At 39.2% G+C, this 27,102-nt stretch overlaps 1 protein-coding gene across 5 annotated transcripts; it reads left to right on the plus strand.

Annotated features, from left to right (window-relative positions):
- Nucleotides 1-663: 663 nt before the first annotated feature.
- On the plus strand, nucleotides 664-25,138 carry CRLS1 (cardiolipin synthase 1). 5 transcript variants are annotated; one of them, XM_032351375.1, is made up of 7 exons: nucleotides 666-1,132; nucleotides 3,813-3,950; nucleotides 8,911-9,040; nucleotides 19,809-19,894; nucleotides 20,700-20,768; nucleotides 22,325-22,416; nucleotides 24,154-25,138. In XM_032351375.1, exons 1-7 carry the CDS (start codon nucleotides 827-829, stop codon nucleotides 24,239-24,241), a joined length of 909 nt encoding a protein of 302 aa, XP_032207266.1. In that variant the 5' UTR covers nucleotides 666-826; the 3' UTR covers nucleotides 24,242-25,138. The 5 variants fall into 5 exon arrangements, with proteins under 5 accessions (XP_032207267.1, XP_032207266.1, XP_032207271.1 ...); XM_032351380.1 differs by lacking the exon at nucleotides 666-1,132 and adding an exon at nucleotides 1,826-1,900; XM_032351379.1 differs by lacking the exon at nucleotides 666-1,132 and adding an exon at nucleotides 1,928-1,994.
- Nucleotides 25,139-27,102: the final 1,964 nt, after the last annotated feature.

Consider the following 27,102-nt stretch of genomic DNA (forward strand, 5'->3'; position numbering starts at 1 on the left):
CAAAATATGTCAGCAATTAATATAATTGCAATATTAATAATTAATGTATAATAATATTGATCAATGATGAGCTCATTCTTATTTTGGATATTCCTCTAATAAGCAAGTTTCTTAACCTCTCTCATCCTAAATTTCCTATTTTGGAGTTGCTGGAAGGATTAAACGGGAGAATGCACTAGAACCTAGCTGTAATAAACACTTTCCTGGTAAACTGTCATTTTCTAATACCCACATTTCTGGCGTATTAAACACTCAGAAGAGGGAAAAAGGCAGGGAGCTTGTATTAATGACTTCTGTACCAGACGCTTTACTAATATTTAAACCTCCCACGAGGACCCCCGGAGCGCCGCAACACCTCGGAGTTGGGGGGGTCTTCTGCAGGTCACGGGCCTCGGAGGGCTTCAGGCCGAGACCCGAAACGGCTCCTACGCTCTCGGGCCACATCGGCCCAGCCGTCACTCAGCCCTACTAGTTCCTGTGCTCCCCTCCCCGCGGACCTCAGCTCCCGACCACCGCAGAAGGAAAGCCACAGCACCACGAACCTACGGCTCCCAGCAAGCCCACGGGGCCCGATGCAACGCTCTTTCTGCTACCGCCGGGGGCGCTGGGAAGGCTAGCGCCGACGGTGTCGCAAAAGCGTCGCGAAGGCGTCGTCCTTGGCGGCTCCGGGCCACCTGTATAAGCAAAGCGTGCTGGGGTTTGAAAACTGCTATGGAGGCGGCTGAGCTTCCGCGACGTTGTGGGCACTCTATGGAGAGGCGGCTCGCCGGTGCCCCAGGCTGCTGAGCTCTAGCCGCCTGTGTCCTCGCGGCGCGGCGGCAGGGCCATGCTGGCTTCGCGCGTGGCCCGCGGCTCGTGGGGCTTCCTTCGCAGCGCGGCATGGGCGCCAGGGGTGCGGCCGGGCAAGGGGCGCGCCCGCGGGGCTCTGCTGCGCTCGGTGCCTGGTTGTCTAGGCTGCCTGGTGGAGCGCTGGTGGCTGCGCCCCGCCGCGCTCGGTCTGCGGCTGCCTGGGGCCAGCCCACGGGGCCACTGCTCCGGCGCGGGGAAGGCGGCTCCCGGGCCCGCAGCCGGAGAGGACGCCGCCGCGGAGGCCCGGGGCGGCCGATGGGGCCAGGCGAGCGCCACCAGCCTGGTATGTATAGAGGCGGCGGCGGAGGGGCAGCCCTGGGTCGGGATTGCGGGCCCTCACGGAGGTTGGATTTGGAGGAAAATAACGTGCTCTGACTGCCCCAAGTCAGACATTTCCGTTCCAGAACTTGTAAACCGTTCCCTGAAGAGTAACGGGCAGGTCATTCAGTTGGGATGAATTTCAGAGGTGCCAGCCGAGTCCACCTTTAGTCTCGGCGGTCAAGTTAGAATTCCTCCTTCCCTACCCGCTTTCTGTCCGCACCTTAAGCGGGAGCGGCCACAGGATATTGCATTGGTAAAAATAGCCTTCACTTGTCTTATTAAGTCTATTTTTAATTCTCTGAAGCCATTCCCCAATGTTTAGGGCAAGTCAGTAGGAATCTTCAGAAGAGTATACAAGCCTTTTGGCTTGTGCAGGTTTGGTTCACTATCATTTGACCTTTGGTAACCTTCTGTATTACAAGATGAAGGATAATTAAATAATCGTAATTAAAGGATTCTTTAACCTCTAATTATAGAAGAAGATTACAACTCTTTTTTTAGGTAATAGAACGAAATATTTGTCCCCTTACCTTTTGAAATACTGCCCAAGCAGAAGACACCAGAGCATGAATATGGGAGAGCTTTTGATGTCATGTTAGCAAGGCTCATGCAATTATTACATCTTCAATTGTTATGTCTTCAGTGGGCCCTGTACTGCTTTCATCAGTTGTACAGCATGGGTTGAGGTGGCCACCTCCTGGCCGGGGTCTCAGCTCCACTAATAGCTAAAGTATGTCGGGGTTTGAATGCTGGATGCTTTGAGGTTGCCATATGGTGGCTGAAGTCCTTCCCAGAGCGGCAGTAGTTGGTCGAGTATGCCACAGGTTATCTGGTTGGGTAATCTGAGATTAGCTCTCTTAATTGTAATTTAGAAACTTGCAAATGTAATGATTAGAAATTAATGAGGTACTTAAAAATATTTTATATGGAGCTAAAAAGAAGTCTCTTTCACTGTTCCAACAACATTATAGTTCTGTTGATTAGTTCGCCAAATGAAATGATCTGGCTGTTTGCAACTTTGTCTTTAATTTTGCCCTGTGGGTATTTCTGACATTGATTTTGGGACTCTATTTTGGCCTTTTGTTTTGTGATTCCTTTTTCTCAGTCATGAACTTTTCCCCCCCCTCTCAGTTGCTGTAATATTGGATCAGTGTTTGACTTACTCGGTACCACATTATGGTAAACAGACCATGGTAAACAGTGTTTTTTCTTTGGGTTCTGAAACACTCTGACCTTTGAACTTGAATTTGGAATATGTTCCCAGAATTTTCCCATTTCATTACATAATGTGTTCTACTTTCAATAAAGGGTCCTTGAAAAGAGGTTTGTATTGCTTCTTGTTTGGTGATTTGTTTCCGGAGAATTTGAAGTTTTTTCTGTAGCTTTAAATGGCAGTATTCTGCCCTAACAACCCCATTCTCTTTTCAAATTAAGGTAAACATTTCTTACCCGTTTGTTTATAAACACAGATTTAGTATCTTTAGAGAACTGCTTTTTCTTATGGGATGGTTCATGGAATTTTAAAAGATTTCTTTAGAAATGGAAACTGTCACTGTTTTAAAAAATCAAAGTTAAGGTTCAGATTAATTGGTTACTAATTAAGAGTAGGCTTAGTCTTGTGAGGAGATAGTCCCATGGGGTAGGAGCTGGCAACCTTCACCAGTAGAGAAAAAGTCCAGGCTTTAGGGAGACATTTTCTTGGTATTATTTCTGTATCCTGTTGGGCAGGGTATCTTAGCTCCACTAGGGTGGGGCTTTTTAAAGTTGAAATATTCTCATGCAACAGATTTTGTTTGGCAAGTAAGTAATGTTCTTCATAGTAGCTGCCAAAGAGCCCTTTTGTTAGTGCCAACTTCAAACAGCTTGGCTCCAAATGAAGTTTCAAAGAATATTAAAGCCCTCAGATTCTAGGTGGAAATTTTAACATTTTTTTTCATGGCTGTTTTGAGCAGATTTACATAATTTCTCTTTATTTCCTAAAGGTCTCAATCCCTATTTCTATCTCCATTTTCTTCCAGCAATTATCCATTCAGTGATGAGATCATGGAATTAAATTTTTTTTCCCTCTTCATCATATGTCCAATATACTGTATAGCATTTAGCCTTCCTTTGATGGGTATGTGCAGGGGAGGGAGAGAAGTTATTTGCTAAGCATTTTAGGCCAAAATGCCTGGGGTTGGTAATTTGGCTTGTTTTTGTTTATTTGTTTGTTTTTCCCTGATACTTCATCTAGGCTTTCTACTTGAAGTATAAGATATTCTTGAAGTTACACTGTTAAAAGCAGAGTGTTGTAAGGTTTGAATTCTAATCCTGAAGTCCTATATTAAAGCCTTGACCTATATGGTAAATAATACATATTCTTTTCTTTCTTTAGGAAATGTGTGTGTGTGTGTACGTGTACATACACACACTCTCTATATAGCAGATACTTTATGGGCATATGACATATCTTCATCTTCTGTATTTCTGACAGTTTTAGTGCTATGGTCTGTAAACAACAGAATGGATTTTAAAAGTCAAAGTATTAAATTTAAAGTTAATATAGTTTTTGACTCCTAAGTTGGTATAAGCATATTTTTCTAATATGGTTAAAGTATGAATTCCTAGCATTTAATTTAAATTTTGTTGTCTTTGTGTTTCAGTATGAAAACCCATGGACAATCCCAAATATGTTGTCAATGACAAGAATTGGCTTGGCCCCAGTTTTGGGCTATTTGATTATTGAAGAGGATTTTAATATTGCACTAGGAGTTTTTGCTTTAGCTGGGCTAACTGATTTGGTAAGTTGTAAATGCACTTCCCCTGTTTTGCTCCCCTTTCAAATCCCAGGGTCTCTGGTACGCTGAAATAGCACAGACTTAGTCCGCTTTTTCCTGGAAGGAAATCCTCAAGATGTGTTTGACCCAGTACTTTGTATAAGGACTTGTCTTTAACGTCTGTGTGGAACTCTTTATTTTTTAAGTGATGTAAAGAAGGAAGTAAAAGGTATTGGGAGGCATAGGAGGAGTGCTTTTTACTCTTGGTTTTTAACTTTTTAGTTAAAGAAAAACCCTTAGAAATTCCCAAGAAGCCAAGTATTTGCTTTAGGAATAGAAATAAAGGAGAGAAGTTATGAGACTATTTTTCTGTTTATTGTAATAGAAATACTCTGATCTTTAACAATTGGTTTGGCTGGTGGGGGGTGGAAACAGTGGGTCTGTTATTGTGACCAGGGAGCTTGTAGAGGTCAGAGCTCTACTCAAGTTTATGCTGGTGGGAGGCTATAAGCATCCACACAGATTTGGTTTCTGATCCCTGCTCTGCAATGGTCTCTGACTAACCCAGCAGAAGGTCCTGCCCTGGGCCAGGCATTAGGCATCCTTCCTTCTTCCACTCCCCCAGTAGTTGGACAGATGAAAAAATAGCCCTTTTATATCACTGTGTCAGTTTCAGAGGATTTATTTGGGTTATATCAAATTAGAACTTGGAAAACAATTTTATAATGGAAGGCAGCATATGTGTGAAAGAGGCTTTTGTGGACTACCAGCTATCAGCATGTGTGACATTACTTGTATTTATCACCCGCCTTGTTGCATAAGGGATTTAAAATGACTTTTAAAATTACACGTCCTCTAAAAACGCAGTTGAGGAAAGTGGTGGAAAGATTGAGGAGAAGTTTAAGATCAGAGCAGAGTTCTCATGTAGAAATAAATACATTATATCCTCAGACAAGGCTGGTCTGAGATCTGTGTGAGCACCAGACAGGCAGTAATGTTTTGGTGCCTCTTCAGACTGATTTATGTTTGGAAAGTATTGCTTGATACTTATTTAGTGAGAGTGAAGATAAACTAATTTTCTATAACAGTTGTATAGTATCTGTAATGTCAGCTATTCCGTCTGAGGTTCACAGACACAAAATTCCACCTGCCCATTAGCACTGGTGAACAATACAGGATTAAGTGAAGAATTTGCAGGGTAAGCAAAGGAGGACAATTGCATTATATAGCATTTCCAAATATGCATCTCAGAATGGTTCCCACTTTTTTTTTTTTTCAGAGTTTAGCTCCTATTTGTCACTCTTTCTCCCCATTCTCACAATTTCTTTCTTTTCTCTCTCTCTTTTTTTTCTTTTTGTCCTTGCTTTTATCTCTGTAGCCTGAAGGTCTCTACTCAGGCACACTCCCAAGTCTGTCAAAGGCCGTTATATTGATAATGGATTTTTTTTTTTAATGTAAAAAGATCTTTTTTTAGTTACTGGATTTGCTCTTCTTTTGCTCATACCTTTTTTTAGCTGCTACATGAGATTGTAGTATTCACTGAACTCAGGCCTCATTTACATTTTTCTGAATATACAGTGTATGTGAAAACCTGAGCTATCTGGCACCATATTTCACATTTACTTCATGGAGGTTTTGATGCCTCTAGATTGGCCACTGGGCAGATAGTGGGAGTCATGGGGAATTTAAGCAGGGGAATGACAAGGCCTGATTGATGTTGTATATGGGAAATAGATTGTAGGAAGGCAAGAATGGAAGCAGAGAGGCTGGTTAGGAGGCTTACAGTTACCTAGGGGAGTGGCAGTGGTAGTAGCTTGGTCTGGGTGGGAATTTGGAGAGAAATGAGTGAGTTGGGATATGTTTTGAAGATTGAGTTGATACGTCAGTGGATTGCATATGTGCAGTGAGAGAAATATGTCCGAAAGGCTGTTACTTTTTGTTTTCTTTTCAACAACTAGTGCATGAAGGTTAACAGTTTCTGTGATGAGCAACATTCAGGGTAGGACAGAATAGAAAAGTACCAAGAGTTGTTGTGCCTGTAATCAGTTCGGTAGTAGTAGTTTGGAGTTGGAAGAAGTCAGGGTTAGAGATAAATTTGAGAGTTATCAGCATATGGATGGTCAAGTCTGGGTGAAGTGATTTTTGGCTGGGTTAAAGAAGAGAAGGGGTCAGAGAAATGAGCAGTAGGTGAAGCAATAGAAAAGGAGCCCGTGAAGGACACTGAGAAAGAAGAGCTGGTGAGAAAGGAAGAAAATTAGGCCATCATGTGTCCCAAAAGTTAAGTGAAGACAGTGCTTTAATTGTGTTGAGGTCAAGTAAGCCAAAAATGTTGAATTCATTGGCAATCTTCATGAGCACCATCTCTAGAGGAGTGAGGACAGTCAGAGTGGTTTGGCAACAAATGTGAGGTATGATGACAATACACATGGCTTTGACAAGGTTTTGCTTTATAGAGGTATAGGGAAGTAGGGTCAAGGAAGGTAGTACTGGGGAAATTTTTGTTGTTAATTACCTGGTTAATTAAATGACCAGACAGAAAGGAGGAGATTGATGATACAAGAGAGATGGGGGAGAAGAGAGGCAAATCAGAGAAGGTCAGAGGGCCTAGGATCATGAATCAGGGAAGGCAGAGAATGTGTCTGGGTACAGCAGGTAGGTGGTGGATTTGTGGGTGGGAATATAAGGGAGTGCTAACAATCTGTTTCTGTTTTTCAAGGAAAGTATAGATATGATCATGAGTTAGAGTGAGAGGCTTTGGGAGTGAAGGAGAAGTAGTCTTGAAGTGCGAACAGACAGTGTGAAAAGGAAAGGTAAAGAGGCAGGTGTGGGATTTCCAGGCAGTACTGAGCGCCCATGGGAGATTTATGATTCCGAATTTGAAGTGAGATCAGTTTAGCTCACTTACGTGTTCTTGAGCAATGGTCGGTTGATTAGGTGCAGGCCTGGAGTAAGTACATGGATAGTTTTGGGCGGATAGAGAGTGAAGTGAGAGAGTTACAGATGTCTGCAAAGGAGCGGTGATGTTGGTCACCTTGGAATCTAATGTAAGTAGAAGAATAGCGAGGACCAGACCAGAATGCTAGTGAAAAAGTGAAGGGTTAAGTTCCTTGAGATCAAAAGCTGAACTGAAACCTGAATCTTCCAAGGCCCCAGTGCCCAGTTCTAGACATTGTTACATGTAGTATATTTACAAGAAAATAGGTTCTTTCAGTGGCTGTAGTAAAAGCTAGTAACTTTTTTTCCTTGAGGATTTACTGACTACTAAATAGTATTAATTCCATTATGTGCTGAAGACAATAAACCCTTTGAGGTAGGTTATACAGATGAGGAAAGGGAAGCTTGGGCCAAATAATTTCCCCAAGGTCACATAGTAAAGGGCTGAGCCAGGACTTGACCCAGTTATGTTCTGCTGCCAAAGGCAAGTTCTTAACCATAGACCTCTAACTCACTCACTGGAGTACTTGAGATACAGAGGACTTATTTATCCTTTAAAATGTACATGTTAAATTATGTCTAAGTTAATTTCTCCTTGGTTCTTTGTTTTTGGAAATAGGACTAGAAAATTCAAACATTTGTTGAAGCTTAAAATTAAATAAAGTGAATGAAAGCCAGGTAGAGACTTGGAAAGCCAGAAAATAACCTCCCTTATTTAATGGGAATAGGTGGTAGATAGTTGCTTTCAATTCATCTTGTGGCCCCAGGGTAATCAGATCTTTCCATTTATCAAATGAAATTAGAGATCTGGGCTTTTGTGGTAAGACTTGAATATTTAAATTTTGGCAATTAATTTATGGTTTTTTTTTTTTTTTAAAGATTTTATTTATTTACTTGACAGAGAGAAATCACAAGTAGACGGAGAGGCAGGCAGAGAGAGAGAGAGAGGGAAGCAGGCTCCCTACTGAGCAGAGAGCCCAATACGGGACTCGATCCCAGAACCCTGAGATCATGACCTGAGCCGAAGGCAGTGGCTTAACCCACTAAGCCACCCAGGCGCCCTAATTTATGGTTTTGAAAGCTCTGGACAGGTTAAGCAAAAACCTGCTTGCAGGCCCCATTGGGCCCATTGATAACCATGTATGACTTCTGCTTTAAAATATGATTGGCTTCCAGGAATAGTGAGTAAGTAATTTTCATATGAAGATTTTCAAATAGGTACAGAGGATTGTGGGGTTTTTTTGTTGTTGTTGTTGTTTTTGTTTTTTGGGTTTTTGTTTTGTTTTGTTTTTAAGATTTATTTATTTTAGAGGAGAAAGAGAAAGCACACACATGCAGGTGAGGGAGAAGGGACAGAGGGAGAGAGTCTTACTAAGCAGATTCCCCGCTGAATGTGGAGCTGAATGCGGAGCGCAATACAGGGCTGGGATCTCATGACCCGTGGGATCATGACCTGAGCCAAAAACCAAAAGCTGGACACTGAACCAGCTGAGCCACCCAGGCGCCCCTGAGGATTGAGTTTTTTATTCACATACAGTCAAACATGGAATTAACAGTTGCACTAAACAAAAAATAAGTGAGAACTGTTGTGTTGGTTCTTACCATAGAAAAGTAGGTAGGAGTGAAAATCGAAGTCTTAGAGTTAACAAGTAGTCCTTGGCAAGCAAAAGCAGCTATTTTGGCTGTAGTGAAATAACCCAGGGCTCAAGGAGTGGCTGCCAGTCCGTGTTCTGTCCGCCATGCTTTCTATGGCTTTGTTGGGGGTCCTTTAAATCTCTAAGTTTGTGTTTGGATTCATCCCACAACAGGGCCTTATGAAAATAAAAGAAATACTGGAAGTCCTAGAGAAAGAAAAGTACTGTAGAAAAGTGAAATTGTTTTTAGACCAAACCAGTGAAAGAATGAGAAGGTTTGAGGGTAAGAAACAGAAGAGGTTTTATTAACATTTTATGAAAATATACTTGTTATTCTGGTATCTGTTAACCTTCAAGATATCTACTCTGTATCTATTATGACATTTGTTTTAAAAAAAAAAAACTTCTATTTTCAGTTGGATGGATTTATTGCTCGAAACTGGGCCAATCAAAAATCAGCTTTGGGAAGTGCTCTTGATCCACTTGCTGATAAAATACTTATCAGCATCTTATATGTTAGCTTGACCTATGCAGATCTTATTCCAGGTAAGACCGCCGTCCTGCGTACTTTTAAATAGCATAGGGAAGAATAACATTAGTCAGTTTAGAATTTCTCTTGATTGAGAGACAAATAATTTTTGTTTTAAAAATATATTTTTCAGCTTTAAACTGTTTCCCTGATTTTAAACCATTGAACTGTTCTGATTGTCAAGCTGTTATTTTACTTTAGAATTTATGTCCTTGTTTTATTAGCAGAATCTGTTGTTTTAGATTGTTTGAAGTTAAATTTAAGCAAATATTATTTCACATTGCTAATTCATATTTAGAATTTTTTGAAATGGTATTTTATATTCCTACTTAGTGCCTGGTTTTTGAAAGCAATTTAAAGTTTTCTTAAGTCTGTTGCTTATTTAGTACAGTTTAATCATAAAAAAATGAGAGCTCTGAAATCCTGAAAATGTTTATAAAACTTCACATTACTAGTTTTACTTAGACATTGTTATGCAACTTGAAATCATATATATATAATATATATTAAAATATGTATGGTTTGTACATTATCTGAATACTCTTTCTAACTAAATTTTACAATCTTTTGCTTTTTATTTTGCATGCGCTTTTCTGGTTGTTCATTTTCTACTTAAGCTGTATTTGTTAGTTTTTCTCCCTTGGTTTAGACTAAACTGTTAATTTCCAAGTTTTAGAAATAGAATCCAAGAATAAAGCAAACACTGCCGCATGGTCTTTCCATAGCATGTTGTTACTGCCATTTGATAGGAAGAAGTGTAATGGCATTTCAGTCTAGTATAGTCTCCTCAATCTAGAGGCTCTTTTTCTGCTTTATTTTTAGGCTTTTAAATTCCCATGCCAAATTACAAAATAAACTGGATTAATGTTTATATTTATGTGTTTCTTTGAAATTCAGAATTTTGGTCTGTATACGGTTGGGGATGTTGAAGGGGCAAGGGTACTCTCATTCTAATATAATTTGTGGAGGGGAAAGGAACCTAAGCAACATTCTGTTGATTTTATTCAAGATCCAAATGATCTTGTATGTGTGTGCATGTGTGCACATACTTTCATGCCTCCAATTTTTTAGAGTTATTTTGCATTTTGTTCTATTACTTTACAAAGGTTGATCAGGTATTTCCCTTTTGAACAAAGAAGTTGTATCCGGGTTTTAGCATAATAGATAATGTTCCTGTGAGATTTACCTGAATAAGTATATGTTGTTTTGTAAGCTGAGAATTCTTTTTTGCTATTATTCTGGGAATTTCTGTTGTCTCTCTTCTGTGTTGGGTCTATTTTTCCAAGTTTCTGTGGCTTCTTTGTTGAGAGTTTCCTTTTGGTGGAGTGCAAACTTCTGTTGTTTCCTTTGTAAGGATGTACTATGGCAGCCAGAGTTTCAGAGGTTCATGATGTCTTTATTCTAAAGACAGCTAAAATGTCTTTATTCTGTCCTCCATACTTGATTGAGATTTGAATTGGGCATAATTTTCAGTTGCAGATGATTTTCACTAAGAATTCTGAAGACCCTGTTCTGTAGACTTCCAGATTCCATCTTGCTGTTGAGATGTCTCATGCCATTTGGGTACCTTTTCCTATATGTGATTGTTTTGTACTGGAAAGTTTTTAGATTTTTTTTGTTTGTTTACATTTTTTCTAGTTGATATTTTAGAAAAAAATTATCTCTCCTAAAAATTAATTTTCTAGCTATTTCTGTGGGTATCACATTATCCCAGCACTTTTTAAAAACAGATTTTTTCTTTTCTTTTCTTTAGAGAGAGGGTAAGCAGGGGGAGGGGCAAAGAGAGAGGAACATGGGGATTCTTGTGTGTGGGAGCCCAGCTTGGGGCTCAATTTCACAACCCTGAGATCAGGACCCAAGCCAAAACCAAGAGTCAGACTCTTTCATCAACTGAGCCACCCAGTTTCCCTGACCCAGCATTTTTTATGGAAAAGTCTGTATTTCCAGGCTCACTGCAATGTCCGTATATACATGGGTCCGTTTTTGGGTTGTCTTCGTTGTTCCCCATTGATTTGTCTGTTTTTATACTAATACCATCCTTAATTGTTACTACTAAAAGTTTTAATACCTGGTAGAGCAAGTCCTTCCACCTTTGATGTTCTTAACCCTTTCTATTTTGTGTGTAAATTTTATTTTTTTAATGTATTTTAAGTTTATTTATTTAAGTAATCTCTACACCCAATATGGAGCTTAAACTCCAGACCCTGAGATTGGGAGCCCCCAGCTCTACCAACTGAGCCAGCCAGGCGCCCCTTGTATGTAAATGTTAAAATCAGCTTTTCAAGTTCCCCAGAAATGCCTGTTGGAATTTTAATTGGGATTGCATTGAGTCTATAGCTCTATTTGAAATAATTGTTACTTTTATAATATTGATCTTCCAGTCCATGAGCATGATACATCTACTCTATTTAGTCTTTTTAAAATGTCAGAGTGGGGGTACCTGGGTGGCTTATTGGGTTAAAGCCTCTGCCTTCAGCTCAGGTCATGATCTCAGGGTCCTGGGATCGAGCCCCACATCAGACTGTCTGCTCAGCAGGGAGCCTGCTTCCTCCTCTCTCTGCCTGCCTCTCTGCCTACTTGTGATCTCTTGTCAAATAAATAAATAAAATCTTTTTTAAAAAGATGTCAGAATGTTAGTTTTCTTCAGAGAGGTAATAAACAATTTTTTATTAGATTTATTACATGGTATTTATTACTTGGTAATTTTGATGCTTTTCTAAATGGTAGCTTTTTACGATTTCATTTTGTAATAACTAAAGTCAGTTCTATTTCTGTTGATTTTTGTGCTAGCAAAACTTGTTAAACTCTTATTCTCGGGGTGCCTGGGTAGCTTAGTCAGTTAAACATCTGCCTTCAGCACAGGTCATGATCCTGGGATTCTGGGATCGAGCCCCATGTCGGGTTTCCCTGCTCATTGGGAAGTCTGCTTTTCCCACTCCCTCTGCCCCTCTCCCCCCCATTCCTGCTCTCTCTATCAAATAAAATATTTTTAAAAACTCTTACTCTAATAATGTAAATTCTCTTGGATTTTCTACATCCTTAATTAAGTATTGTCTATAATTAATGATAGTGTATTTCCTCTTTTCCAATTCTTTTACCTTTTTTTTCCCTTGCTTTTCCATACTGCACAGTACAGTGTTGAATAGGAATGGTGTCTGTGTTTTGTTTCCAGTTTGAAAAGGAAAGTTACCAGCATTTCACTATTAAATAAGATGTTTCCTGTAGGGTTATATAGATATTTTTAGGTTACGGAAGTTCACTTCTGTTGGGCGTTTGCTAAGAGTTTTTATTACAATTAGATATTGAATTATATCAAATTCTTTTTCTTCATGTATTAGTCATGTACTTTCTTTTTTAAGTTCTTAATGTGTTATGGATTACATAATTGATTTTCTCATGTTAAATCAACCTGAAATTCCTGGTATAAATCTAATTTGCTCATGATAGATTATGAAAATATTGCTGAATTTAGTTTATAATATTTTGTTGAAGGTTATCCAACAAGGATATATTAGGTTTTACTATTAAATTTATACTGATCACATAATAAGAGTTAGGAAGTCTAGGGTTTTCCCCCCCATTCTTGGGAGATGTTTATGTGAAATTGCAATATTCCTTCTTTAAATGTTTGGTAGAGCTTATTGAAACCCTGAGGACTGGAGTTTAGGAAAGAGCTTTCAAATAGGTGATTCATTTTTTTTGTTATAGGATGATTCAGATTTTCTGGCTCATCTTTTGTCTGTTTGGTAAGTTATGGTGTTTTTCTAAGACCTTGTCCATTACAACAACATTTATAAAGATTTACCATTAACTATTTATGGTATCCCCATTAACTTTTTGATGTTCTTAGGATATGTAGCAGTGCTGTCCCCCTTTTCATCCTGATTATTAGTTATTTGTCCCTTCTTTGTTTTTTTCCCTTGAATTGTCTTAACAGAGGTGTATCAGTTTTATGAATCTTTTCAAAGAACCAACTTTGGGCTTTGTCTGATATGCTTACTGCTTCATTAAATCTTGCTCTTTTATTTCTTTCTCCAGGTTTCCCTTCCTGTCCTTTTTCCAAATTCTTTAGATTGGTTCTGTTTAGTAGAAATATAATGGGAGCCATATATCTAATTTAAAATTTTCTAGTAGCTATATTAAAAATAAAAGGGAACAGGTGAAACTAATTTTAATAACATTTAACCTACTAGATCAAAAATATCATTTCAATGTGTAATAAAAAATTAGTGAGTTTTTCCTCATACTATGCTCTCAAAAGCCAGTGTAATTTTCATTTTACAGCATCTCTCTTTCAGACCAGGCACATTTCAGGTGCTTTATTTTCCCACAACAGCACAACTGTAGATGAATATTTAACTCATACCTTTCAGCTTTTCTAGTTAGCATTTAGGGTTGTACATTTTGTCTTAAGTATCCCTTTCACTGAATCTCCTGTGTCAATAGAAGTATTTTTGCCCTTATTGAGTTCAAAATATTCTGTTTCCATTATAATTCTTTCTTTGACTTAGGGGGTTAATAAAAATTTATTTCTTAATTTGTGAGGTTTTCTAGGTATGTTTTTATTACTAATGTCAAGCATAATTACCTTATATCCAGAGAACATGCTCTGATTTTAGCCCTTCAGGCAAGTATAGGGTCAATTTTTTTTTTTTTTTAAGATTTTATTTATTTGACAGAAAGAGTGAGAGTGGGGCACCTGGGTGGCTCAGTCGTCAAGCATCTGCCTTCGGTTCAGGTCATGATCCCAGGGTCCTGGGATCGAGCCCCACTTCGGGCTCCCTGCTCTATGGAAAGCCTGCTTCTCCCTCTCCCACTCCTCCTGCTTATGTTCCCTCTCTCACTGTGTCTCTCTCTGTCGAATAAATAAATAAAATCTTTAAAATAAAAAAGAGTGAGAGTGAGGAGAGTGAGAGAGTACAAGCAGGGAGAGCGGCAGGCAAAGGGGTGAGGGAGAGGGAGGAGCAGGTTCCCTCTGAGCAAGGAGCCAGACCTGGGGCTCCATCCCAGGACCGCCTGAGCTAAAGGCAGATGCTCAACTGACTGAGTGCCACCCAGACACCCCTACAGTCAAATTTTAGAAGCATTTTACATGTGCTTCAAATGAATTTTTGAAGTTGTAGTGGTTGGGTGTGATGTTCTCTATATATCCATTTGGTCAAATTTTAAATCCTGATATTTAAATCTTTACTGAGTTCTTTTTTGTTTGGTCTGCTTGTTTGTCAGTTACTAAGAGTAGGTTAGTTTCCTTTGTGTTTAGTTTTCCATTATTTTTCTTTGTAGTCTGATATTTGCTTTGTGTCTTTTGAAGTACTGCTGTTAAGTGTATATAAATTAGATGTTTTTGTCTTTTTGATAAATTGAATGTTTTATTATGAAGTGTGACCCTCCATATTTTCAATAATGATCAAGTCAGTGTTTGCCTGATGGATAAATCACTCTCAATTTCTCTGTGTCTTTATATTTTAGATATTTCTTGTAAATAGCATGAAGATAGTTGGGTTTTCTTTATTTTTATCCAGTCTAAAAATACTTAATCTTTCCACTGGAACATTGAATCCATTAACATTTACTGTGATTACTAGTATTTGTATAGCAGTCTTCCATTTTGTGGGTTTCATTTGGCTCATACGTGCTTTTCTACATCTGTATAGATTTTTTATCATCATACTTGTTTTCCCTGTGTGCCAGTTTGGCTGTGTTATATTCTGTTTCCATTTGGTTTTTCTTAAAATTATTCATCCTTATCAAAGTTTGGTGTTTGACCTCCATTTACTCCTTTCTTAACTTTGGTTATTGTTGCCATGCTTTAATTTTATATACTTCTTAAACCCACATGATATTGTTTTAATAGTGTTCATTTAGATGTATCTTCATATTTACTTCTTTCTGGCTTACATTGTTTGGTGTATCTTAAACCCTTTTATCTGGGGTCACTTTCATCTGAAGTACATCTTTAGAAATCCTTTTAATATTGGGCAACTGGTGGTACATTCTTGTTTTTATTTGTCTGAAAATAATTTTATTTTGCCTTTATCCTTTTGTATTATGAGATCATTTTATTCTTTTGTATGTGTGAGGATATTAAGTTCTACTCTCCTAGCAGATTTCAATTAATACAATACAGTGTAATCAACTACAGTCACCGTATAATACATTAGATCCTCAGACTTTACTGATCTTAAAAGTGGAAGTTAGCACGCTTTTACCAACCTCTCCCTGTTTCTCCCATCCTCCAGCTTCTGGCAGCCACCTTTTTACTTGCTATTTCTATTTCAACTTCTATTTTATTTTTATTATTTTTAAAATTTTACATAGAAATGATACTGGGCAGTATATTTCTTTCTCTGATTTTGCCTTTGTTCTTGAAGGATATTTTTATTGAGTGTAGAAGTCTGGGTTGGTAGTCATTTCCGCACATTTAACATATCATTCAATTTTCATGTTTGTTGTTGGTGTAAAAGAAATCAACTGCTAATCCATTTCTTTTTTTTTTTTTTTTTAAAGATTTTATTTATTTATTTATTTGACAGAGAGTAGATGGAGAGGCAGGCAGAGAGAGACAGAGGGAAGCAGGCTCCCCGCTGAGCAGAGAGCCCGATGCGGGACTCGATCGATCCCAGCACCCTGAGATCATGACCTGAGCCGAAGGCAGCGGCTTAACCCACTGAGCCACCCAGGCGCCCTCCATTTCTTTTTCGAAGTTAACTGTTTTTACTCTGGCCGCTTTTAAGATTTTCTCTTTGTCTTTGGGGTTTTCTGCAGTATCATAGTAATATATCTTGGTATGAGTTTCTTTATTTTTATTTTATTTTATTATTATTATTTTTTATTAACATATATTATTTGCTTCAGGGGTACAGGTCTGTGAATCATCAGTCTTACACAATTCATAGCACTCACCGTATCACATACCCTCCCCGATGTCCATCACCCAGCCACCCTGTCCCTCCCCCACCGCCTCCCAGCAGCCCTCAGTTTGTTTCCTGAGATTAAGTTTCATATGGTTTGTCTCCCTTCCCAGTCCCATCTTGTTTCTTTTTTTTTCCCTCCCTTCCCCCCATGACCCCCTCCCCTGCCTCTCAAATTCCTCATATCAGAGAGATCATATTTGATTGACTTATTTCACTTAGCATACCACCTTCCAGTTCCATCCACGTTGTTGCAAATGGCAGGATTTCGGGGTTTTTTTTTTAATTGCTGCATAGTATTCCATCATATATATATATATATATATATATATTACATCATATATATATATATATATATATATTACATCTTCTTTATCCATTCATCTGTTGATGCCCCCTTCGGATCACTTTGATATGAGTTTCTTTTTTATTTATCTTGTTTGGGATTTGTTGGGCTTTTTAATGTATCTTTAATCAGTTTGAATTAAAGTAGTTCTTATTAACAAATGTGAAACTGGGAAATTTGTCTTCTCTTCCCATTCTCTTTGTGACTTTGTCTTTTCATTCCTTCACTGTCATTTTAGGCAGGTTTTAGGAGGAGAGCTGTATATATGCTATCTTGCATCTTCTTACTTTTATACTGCCTGCATTTTTGTAAAAGTTCCATCCACCTTGATTTGAACAGCTTTGTTTCCTCAAGAGTAAGAAATGTGCTTTCTTCCTCAATTAGGATAATAAATAATTCTGCTCTTCTTCTTGCTCTCTATGGGAGGAGAGATAAGGATGAAAACAACTTATTTGGTTTGTTACATTTGTAGCAGTCTGGGATATGAGCCTAAATTAATTTGTACTTAGGTGCATTTGTTCTTCCGCATTTACTAAATAACCATTCTTTTCTGCATCTTGTATTATTTCTGGTTTACTGTATAGCAAATTCTTATTGCTGGTTTGAATCAATTTCTGTAATTATTCTGTTATTCTCAGTGAAATAACCTATGATATTGAAATGACCACTTGTGATAAAAGTAACTTTGTTTTATTTATTTCTCTTGAATCCTAATAAAATTAGTCTGTAATGTGCCTCTTTGTTGCAGACATTACCTATTTCAGATAGGGTTAGCAAGAAGGGAGGAAAACCTTGGAGCAATCCCTGACACATTTTACCCCCTTCTACCCTCACTAGCACACTGTTATACTCTGATAAGCAAAATGAAAGCTGTTTTAGCCCTGGAAGAAAAGGAAAGGGAAGGCTGGAGAGAAAGGGGGAGCAGTTAGAAAATGCAGAAGCCAGGGAACCCAATAAAATTGCCCAAAGAACTATAGTAAAAGCCTGTATGTATACTGTCAGTTGGCAGAGGCCTTAGAGACCACCTGGTGAGGCAGGGTCCCAGCCTGGCTGTGCATGTGAATCCCTCAGGGAGCTGTCATCTGTATTTCTGTGAAGCTCTCCCAAGGTGATTCTGTGGTGGGCAGTTTGGAGAAAACTTGATTTTTGTTAACTTTCCTTTCCTCCGCCAGACTGTTACAGATGGTAAACGGAGTCTGGAGGTGCTAATCATGACTCACATGGCTGGGCTGGAGCCTCGCACTCTGGCCTGAGCATAGGCTGAGAATTTCATAGGCCTAGGTTCCACTCCTAGGTCTCCAGCCATACTGCTTACTGTACTTTTGACTAGTGGTACAGTACTAGTACTGGCTGTACTACTCAGTAACTGGCGACCTTGGCCAGATTATATATAATCTGCCTAAGGCTTACTTTCCTTATTTGTAAAATGGCAATAATGACGGTCCCTATTTTGTGGAATTGATTGACAGTATATATGAAGTGCTTACAAGAGTGCCAGATACTCAATAAATGGTAGTGTGGGTGTTACTAGTTAGAACAAGAACTCAAGGATTTGCGGTGTATTGAATTGCCTCATCTCTTCTGCAGAAACTTCTTATTTAAGACTAAGTCCTAGTCTCTTTTCCCTTATGATGATGAAATACACTAACAAGTGTTTCTTCTAAAGTTGTGTTTAGGAGGTTTACTGTATGTAATTTGCATGAGTGTGCTGCATCTTAAAATATGATGGTTAGATTTTGCCAGCTAATGACTGCTGTAGAAAAATATGTTTTACAGACACAGAAGTCTCCTAAAAATTATGGCTATCTTGTTTTGTTACTTGGCTCATACAGCTGTATCTTCTGTGTCTTCCAAATGCTATTACTTGAGTGGTAGATAAGTGTTTTCTCTTTCAAGTAGTCTTGTCATCCAGGACTGGGCCGGGGAGCTACACTTATATCATAGCCATAACCAACACAGATTTAAATTGTAATCTCTAATTAGATTTTGCTGGAGTTGCATTGAATAGAATGTCAGAACTGGGTTATGGACATTGGGGAAGGTATGTTCTATGGTGAGTGCTATGAAGTGTGTAAACCTGGAAATTCACAGACCTGTATCCCTGATGCTAATAATACATTATATGTTAATAAAAAATTTAAAAAAATTTTTTTTAATTAAAAAAAAAAGAATTTCAGAACTGGAGAGGACCATAAATATCATCTCAAAAGTAATTCATAAAAGAGCTGTTTGAAAGTATTATGGAAGGGGGATACACATGACCCTGTTATTTTAGTTTGAAACAATTTGTCAGGATTTTTTTCTTTTTAAAAAAATTTTTTTTTTCTACTAGAAGCAATATATGTTCATAGTTAAGACCTCCTGTAGTGTAGAAGGATGTGAAATGAAACAGGACCTCTGCCCTCCCATTGTTACTCAACAAGGGAGCAGTGATTCTTTGAGTATTAATCTATATTTTGCTGGCTCTGGCTTTGGGGCCATTTTATAGAATCTTTTGGAGGGGGTGAGGAGGAGCAGAGGGAGAAGGAGAGAGAGGATCTTAAGCAGCCTCCCGGCTCAGCACAGAGCCTCACATGGGGCTCCATCGCATGACCTTGAGATCATGACTTGGAACTAAACTCAAGAGTTGGACTCTTGGGGCGCCTGGGTGGCTCAGTGGGTTAAGCTGCTGCCTTCGGCTCAGGTCATGATCTCGGGGTCCTGGGATCGAGTCCCGCATCGGGTTCTCTGCTCAGCAGGGAGCCTGCTTCCCTCTCTCTCTCTCTGCCTACCTCTCTGCCTCCTTGAGATCTCTGCCTGTCAAATAAATAAATAAAATCTTTAAAAAAAAAAAAAAAAAAGAGTTGGACTCTTAATTGATGAGCCACCCAGGCACCCCCATGCTATAGAATCTTAAGAATAATGAGAAAATTATCAACTGATTGGATTTTTTTTTTAAATTAGAATTCATTGAATGAATGGGGCAGCAGAAAAAAAATAGCAGTTGCCTGGATAGGAACTGACCAGACAAGAATGAAAATATTTGTTTTTTTCACAAGTGTTACATACAGCAAATTTTACTGTTTATAAAATAGCCTAGAATGTGGAAGCCATCAGAGCTCTGGAGTTGGCATAATAGTTCGAGTCTTCCAGTATCTTTTCCAGTCTGTACCATCTCATTAATTCCGTGTAAGTATAGTGAGCCTGGTGACCATTTTTTGGTCACAAAGGAGTTAGTAGGGGCTGAGTAGGGCTGACACTAATATTAATAACTACAGCTTAAAAACATGGGCAAGAAGGAATAAAAGGCAAGAGGATTGACATTCTCAAAGGCAGGCATAGTCCTTCACTTGGTTTGAGGGTCGGTTAGAGAAGAATATAAAAATCAGTGGTTCACTATAAGGACCCTAAACCATAAATAAGTATGTATTTACAACATTTTTGCTTCTGTGAAATACCAGTTCATAAGGCTGAATGAGGTTTTATTGTATGTGTAATATCAGTAATTTTCAAAATCCCATTCAAAATTATTTTATATTTGATTTTCAGTTCCACTTACTTACATGATAATTTCAAGAGATGTAATGCTGATTGCTGCTGTTTTTTACGTCAGGTATCGAACTCTTCCAACACCGGTGAGTCTGTTTAAAAAGAATTTCTTTTATTATTACTTATAACTTAATGTAAAAAAAAAAAAAAAAAAAAACACACAAAAAACCAGACCCACTCTATTGTATCTTGAGTTTCACTTCATGGGAGTAATTTATGGCCATTAATTTTATTATACTTTTTTCAAGAATTTTTTAAAACCACACATAACTGTCATCTTGCTCTTTGAATCACCCACAATGAATTGCCCTGTCCCTAGCAGCAAACTGTTAGGAATGTTTGTGTGACCAAGTCCCTCAGCTGCCTGATTTAGCCTCAACCATGGATTGTCTGGAACTAGATTTTTATAAAATCACAGTTGTATGAATGCAGAATGGTTTGTTTGCAGATTTGTTCATTGTTGTACAGATACTTGAGCACATAGGCCTAGGATAATCACCTCATCTTTTGGTTCTCAATCCAGAGAAAACAGCAGGATCTTACTCATTTCATGTTTTAGTCTGTGAAAGAAAATAGCAATAAGGGAGATTTATTGAGTTTATTTAGAAAACAGATGTCATCAGGCAGATTTCAGGATAGTTACTGTGTTAGAGTTTTCTAGGGATTGAGTAATCTATAAATTTAAAAAAAAATCTGTTTTCAGTAACCTGTGTATGTATAGACACTACTCATTTAGGGTGATAAAAGAAGATGCAGATAAAGGGCTTATCTAGCATAGAGCCAGGCGATATGGTCAATATTCAGTAACTGTTAGCTACATATAATAATAAAATGTTTGTTTTAAACGTGAATGATAAATTGAATCAACTTTATCTTTTTGTCCTCTTCCAGCGAACACTTTCTAAGTATTTCAATCCTTGCTATGCCACCGCTAGGTTGAAACCAACCTTTATCAGCAAGGTAAGACACATACATCCTTTTTAAGTTATTCCCTTGTAAATGTTTATTATAATGAATATAAGCCTCAGTCCGCAGCAGCTGCCAGCGAGATTTATTTCAATGTGCTGACTGTAGGAGATAGAGAGTGAGGTCATTCACCCAATTCTCTTGTCCTTTGAGCTTTTTCGGGTCCTTAGTATATGCATATGTTTTGCATTGGTGGCCTGAGCTTTTAAGCATCCGAAGGAGGTATTAGGGTCAGTGTTTTGGGAAGGTGGATGAGGTGAAATACAGTTGCATCTTGATGAGCTACAGAGAAATTATGGAGGTTCCTTTCGTTACCCTCCTTTCTGTGGGGAAAACACCATAAAATCAGGCCCTTCGTTTTCACCACTGATGATTACGTGGAAAGGAAAGGAAAACGTACTTAGTAATAAACAACTCCTACTCTCAGTTGTCCGTCTGTTGTCTATTTTCCTGAGCCCCTTTCAGTACGGTAACTGTGCCAGTCTTTGCATACAGAGAACACACCATTCATTAATGCCTCTCAAGGCACATTTGTTTTCCTAGTAGCCTTGATAAGTTTGTTGTTATCATCCTTTTGCCCTGTCCCTTGTGACAGTACTTTAACAGGTTAGGGACACAGATCATCTTTGGGACAGATGGTTTGTTACCATTATACATAAAACTCGCTGAGGTGGAGTTAAAGGATTTTTGTTTTTCTGTTTTTCTTTAGATTCCAGTGATTTACATTTGTATCAAGCATAACAGAGTGTAACAGTACTTAGAAAGGAACTCAAAGGAGGTGTAAGAAGTTCTTGATACAATTTTATTATTTAATTTCTTAAAGATGAAGTGGAATTCTTGTCTTTTGGTTGCAGAATGGACGATAGGGGTGCTTCTGTGCACATGTCCCCCTGCTACATCCTTCACACCCTCTTCCCCAGCGTGCTTCTCAGGATGAGTAGGCAGTCTCCAGCACCTTTTTGGCTCTATTTTCTTCCTTCTGTCCTCCATGCTGTCTTGTAGGGTCGGGGAACATACGCCTTGCCTCCCGAGCCTCTTCTTGTGGAGATGAATGCATTTCAATATTCTGACCTCTTAGGGTTTGACATTTGGGCAAGCCAAGGGCACTGGATGAAGGGCTAGCGAGTCTGGGTTCTGGGTTCGGCCCTGTAACCTGCTATGACTGCAGGCAAGTCACTTAGCCCGTGACATTTTCACCCGTGAAAATGGTATAGGTAGCTTTGTTATTTCTATTCCGCGGGGCCATTTTAAAGACAACTGAAAAAAGGCCAAGAACATTGCAACATTATTGAATTGCTATGGAAATTCAAGGTAATAGTATTTTCTGACATCCCCTTAGCCTCAGTGTAAAGGGCACCTATGCAGACAGATGAGCCCGTTAGTGAAGTTCCCCCTTGGGTGTGAACGCCAGCTTCTTTGGCAAGGCTATTCCAACACCAGGCATGCCGAGGATGTCATGTTACTGCATGATGGGCTGTGCCTTTGTTTCTTGAGCTTGAAACAGGATCTCCTTGGCACTGCTCATTTATGACTTTTTTTTTTTTTTTAAGGTAAACACAGCAGTCCAGTTAATCTTGGTGGCCGCTTCTTTGGCAGCTCCAGTTTTCAATTACGCTGACAGCATTTATCTTCAGATACTGTGGTAAGCTAAGTGTAGAATTACTCTCTGAGAATGTCAGCAAAATGGCTTATTGCGACGGTCTTAGAATTTACTTGGTTCTTACCATGTTTGAGCAGCACCAGCTGGGTAAAGTTGGGAGCTGTATTTTATGACTGATACTGTTCTGAAGTTTAGTACCATGCATGGGATATAGAAATTACAGGAGCTTTCATGCAAATTAAAAGGAAGGAGACGTATAACGTATTGGGGTTTTGGAGGAGGGAAGGATAGGATACTTGATCCCGGGTAGGGAGAAGAGGGGAAGCTTCAGGGAGGAAGTGGCATTTGAGCAGGAGGCCTAGTCAGTTTATACAGGGAGAGACTGGGGGAGGCCTCTGAGGTGAAGGATCGACCCCGAGCAAGGTAGGGTGTAGGAGAGTGGGGAGGGGAAAGTGCATCCAGCCTAGTGGTGCAAGGGCATAATGGGAGGGAGACTTGAGAAAGGAGTTTGATTTTTATGTTACTATCCTTATAGCTTTGAAATGTATCTCCTTGAAAATACATCAAATTCAAACTGTCAGAGTCCAGATGCACCACACTGAACTTGAAGCACCGTATTTTAGTGCACTTTAATCACTTTAATTAAAGCCTTACTTGATGCAGTCTGAGCCCAAAAATGGTTAGTTAACGAAAGTCAGTTCAGCCAAAGAAGCTTTAAAGATGATACACGTGCTAAACATTTTATTTTCTAAAATATATGTGTATACATTTTTCTGATTCATGCTACATCTTTTGATAGAGGACCAATGCCCCTTTTTTTGAGTATCAGTCTAACTGGGAGTTTTCACTTTCTTGACTAAACTACATCCATAATACAACCTCTCTGACTTTTATTTTCTGTTTCTTTAAAGGAATATAAGAACTTAAGACATTTACAAAGCAATCTAAGTATAAAAACTTTCTAGATTTTGACCATTTTTCTCTAGCCTTTCAACAATCATATTGCCTTTGACAGTAGTTCTTAGCAACTCACCTTGATTTATAAATTATTTCCAAAGTATTCTACTTAGTTCTCAGAAATAGCAGCTCTTCCTACATGGATGTTGCACTAGTTCAGGTGTGAATTCAGATGATCTAACTGACACAGACAGCTTTGGGATCAAACAGAAACAGAGTCTCCATGACTTTTGCTCAGCTGGTGGGAGCAGACACGCATGGGTGCACCAAAAAGTAATCTGGTGGGCCACGAGCATGCAGAAAGCCATGAGCATGACTCATGGAGCTTCCAAGAGAATCTGGTGAGTCTGGCAGTTCACTTAAGGAAAAATCATTAAAAAAAAGCTGGATTTCCTTTAAAATGACTCAGATGCTCAAATTCTGCAGGAAATAAAAGCCCAGTACCATCAGCAGCATGGAGCACAGGGCTCTGGACAGGGCTCAGTCAAGGTTCTGTGGCCCTCAGCAAAGTTCCCTGGGGCTCTGTCTGCTGCTCTGTAAGAGACGGTTCTTACGAACATAAAATGATGGCCGAAGACACCTAGAATAATGGCTGGGTAAATGTGACAATCGCTAGTAATTTTTTTCGGGCTCATTAACCTAGATTCTGTTTGACAGTTATCTTAAAAGCAGCAGCTTTAGATTCCTGGGGATAAAAAAAGAATCACACACATGGCCTTTTTGCTTTTTAAATAACTCTATTACATGTATTCTTTGTGATTCTCATGGTTACTGTGTTTCAGACTTGACCACTAAACCTTTCTTTCTTTCTTCCAAAAAAAGGTGTTTCACGGCTTTCACCACAGCTGCATCAGCTTACAGTTACTATCATTATGGTCGAAAAACTGTTCAGGTGATCAAAGGCAGATGAAAGCCACCGATCATCATTAGCAAGGAAGCAATATACATCATTGGTGGCAGGGCAAGTGGAAATCTACAGGAGTTTCCGTAATTCGGGGTTCACCTTGAAAAAAGGACTTGTCAGAACAAACCATGTCATCAAAATTTAAGTAATGTGCATTGAAAATAAGCTTGATCATGGGCATATGCAGAATTTCCGATGTATTTTTAAATACAAATAAAACTAGAATTTTGTATCTTAGGGTTCTAGATTAATTTCTAAGGTACCAAATTATTCCAATTACCGTCAGACACTTTTTAATACCTTTTTAAGAAACATAGTCCAGAGCATGGAAACTAAAGAGATGCCACTTCTGTTCAACAGAGTTGAGATTGCTTACAAAGCACCAGGGAATTTACTGGGTTTAAGTATCTATTGGATACAACTTGGCCACACAGTCTTATGTTTGATTTTTAGAACTGTGTACACACTAATAGTTGGCGTGGTTACTATTTGATCATTTAGGATAATGACAATAAAGGTAGCTTAGTGGTGGATGAAATAGACTTGTAAAGAGATTAAAATGCAGTAAATTTGAAAATAATAAGGTCACAGCAGAAGGTATTGAAGTTCAAGTTCAGTAGTCTTCCAGCCTCTCAGGTGCCTAACAGTCTGTGTATCAGGTTAGCAGGTGACACAGGGGGTTGAAATAGGAAAGCGTGGCCATTAGGCTGCACCAGCCAGGAGGCAGTGAGTTATATCCTGCCTTTCGCCGTTTCTAACGTAGCAACGTTTGTATGATGTTGGAACCTGTACTTACATGTTCTGTAAATAATATGAAACTGTATATTTTTCAAAGGTTTTTTAAATTTTGGGTATCTTTTGTTAAGATATTAAAGGAATAAAAGAGCTGGAAAAGTGCCTTCAGTGCTGGTGGTCTGTTTAACATGCTATGATCCTCACTGTTGAAGTTTTTTGATTCCTAAAGTCCATTCAAGTACATCACTTGCCCTGGCATTGTAAAAATCATTTGTTTGGGACCATCTGACTTAAAGTCCTTACTCTCACTCCACCGTCCTGTTTGGAAGGGTGGGAGACACAGAGACAGGGACGAGGAAGACAATGGCTCTTGCTGGTTGCTTCCTCTTAACTGTGGAGGCCTGGTGCTGTCCCAGGTGTCCTGTGGAATTGTGCAGTGAGCTTGTCTAAGCTGTGTTAAATTAAGCTGTGTTAAATTAAGATGCAAAGTTATAAGCAAAATACATGCCTCTTGGTAGTGGCATCCTGGGATCAGCTTGCCCCTCTGTTGCATTCGTCCTGGCTTCCTTGTTCCCAGGCTTGAAATGCACCGAAGCCTGCAGCCAGGGACAGTGTCACTGAATCCAGTGGAGGGTGTATGAGGGAAGAGGAGGATGACCTGTGGCTGGCCATTCTCCCCTTCTGGAACCCCCTGTGTAGTCTCATAGCTTGGGTGGCGGTCAGGCTGGAGCTGGAATATCCACCCAAGAGGCACATTGAACACATCTTGGCACCAGTAAAGTGGGAGCACAAAGGTGTTTTAAAATGAGAGAAGAGAACTCAAGATAAAGTAATTATGGGGAAAAATTGGGATTTTGTACTTTGTTAGGTTTATTTCCTGGTTAAGTGTTGAGGCTATTTGGAGTTACTCATGTCTTGAGCTCATAATCTCTATAGTATGAAGGTCTTAATCTGGCTCTGGTTAATAAACCTCAACCCTTAGAAAAATGGTACAAGTTTCTTGAGGGTTTTGGATATTGGACTATTATACAATGTGAATTCTGCTAGTTTACAAAACACTGGAACTGTACTAGGCATGTTTGAGTGTATATTCGTACGGAGCCAAGCACGGCAAATTCATTTCAGTGCCTCCATAGAATGGATTCAATCCTGATAGTAAATTTAAAAAGGCATTGAGGGGCGCCTGGGTGGCTCAGTGGGTTAAAGCCTCTGCCTGAATTCAGCTCAGGTCATATCCAGGGGTGCTGGGATCGAGCCCCGCATTGGGCTCTCTGAGCCTGCTTCCTCCTCTCTCTCTCTCTGCCTGCCTTTCTGCCTACTTGTGATCTCTGCCTGCCAAATGAATAAATAAAAAGTCTTTAAAAAAAATAATAAATAAAAAATAAAAAGGCATTGAGATGATTACATGTCTGAAGTCTATGGTAGTCACATTTTTGGCTTTTGCTTTCCAGTTTTTAATCAGGAGCTGGTACGTATCTTAAAAGATTGCTTAGTCCAATTCTCTTGGTTACATATCTGATGAAACTTGGGATCCATCTTAGAATTTTGGAAAGCCTTTTCAAAACTTTAAACACCTATTGAGGTGAGATTTGGGTATATTGAGTTTCTGCAGCATGGTTTTTGTGCCTCAGCACATTTTGGAAGCAAGATATGTGGGAATCAAGCTTGATTTTTGTTTTTTTTTAATTGAAGAGGAAATTTATTAGCACACAAGCCAGGGGGAGGGGCAGAAGCAGACTCCCCACTGAGCAGGGAACCAGACACAGGGTTCAATGCCAGGACCCTGGGATCATGACATGAGCCAAAGGCAGACACTTAACTGAGTCTCCCAGGTACCCAAACTTAATTTTTTTTTTTTAAAGATTTTATTTATTAGAGCATGAGCCTGGGGTGGCAGGGAGGGAGGGAGAGGGAGAAGCAGCCTCTCTACTGAGCAGGGAACCTGACCTGGGGCTGGATGCCAGGACCCTGAGATCATGACCTGAGCCAAAGGCAGACACTTCACCGGCTGAGCTATCCAGGTGCCCAAACTTGATTTTTTTTTTTTTTAAACAGAAATAAATGGTGTTTGGGATTGAATTGTTTCTCCCCAAAAGATAATGTTCAGTTCTAAACCCTGGTACTTGTGAATG

The sequence above is a fragment of the Mustela erminea genome, chromosome 7, assembly GCF_009829155.1.
Source record: "Mustela erminea isolate mMusErm1 chromosome 7, mMusErm1.Pri, whole genome shotgun sequence".
Classification (NCBI taxonomy): Eukaryota; Metazoa; Chordata; class Mammalia; order Carnivora; family Mustelidae; genus Mustela; species Mustela erminea.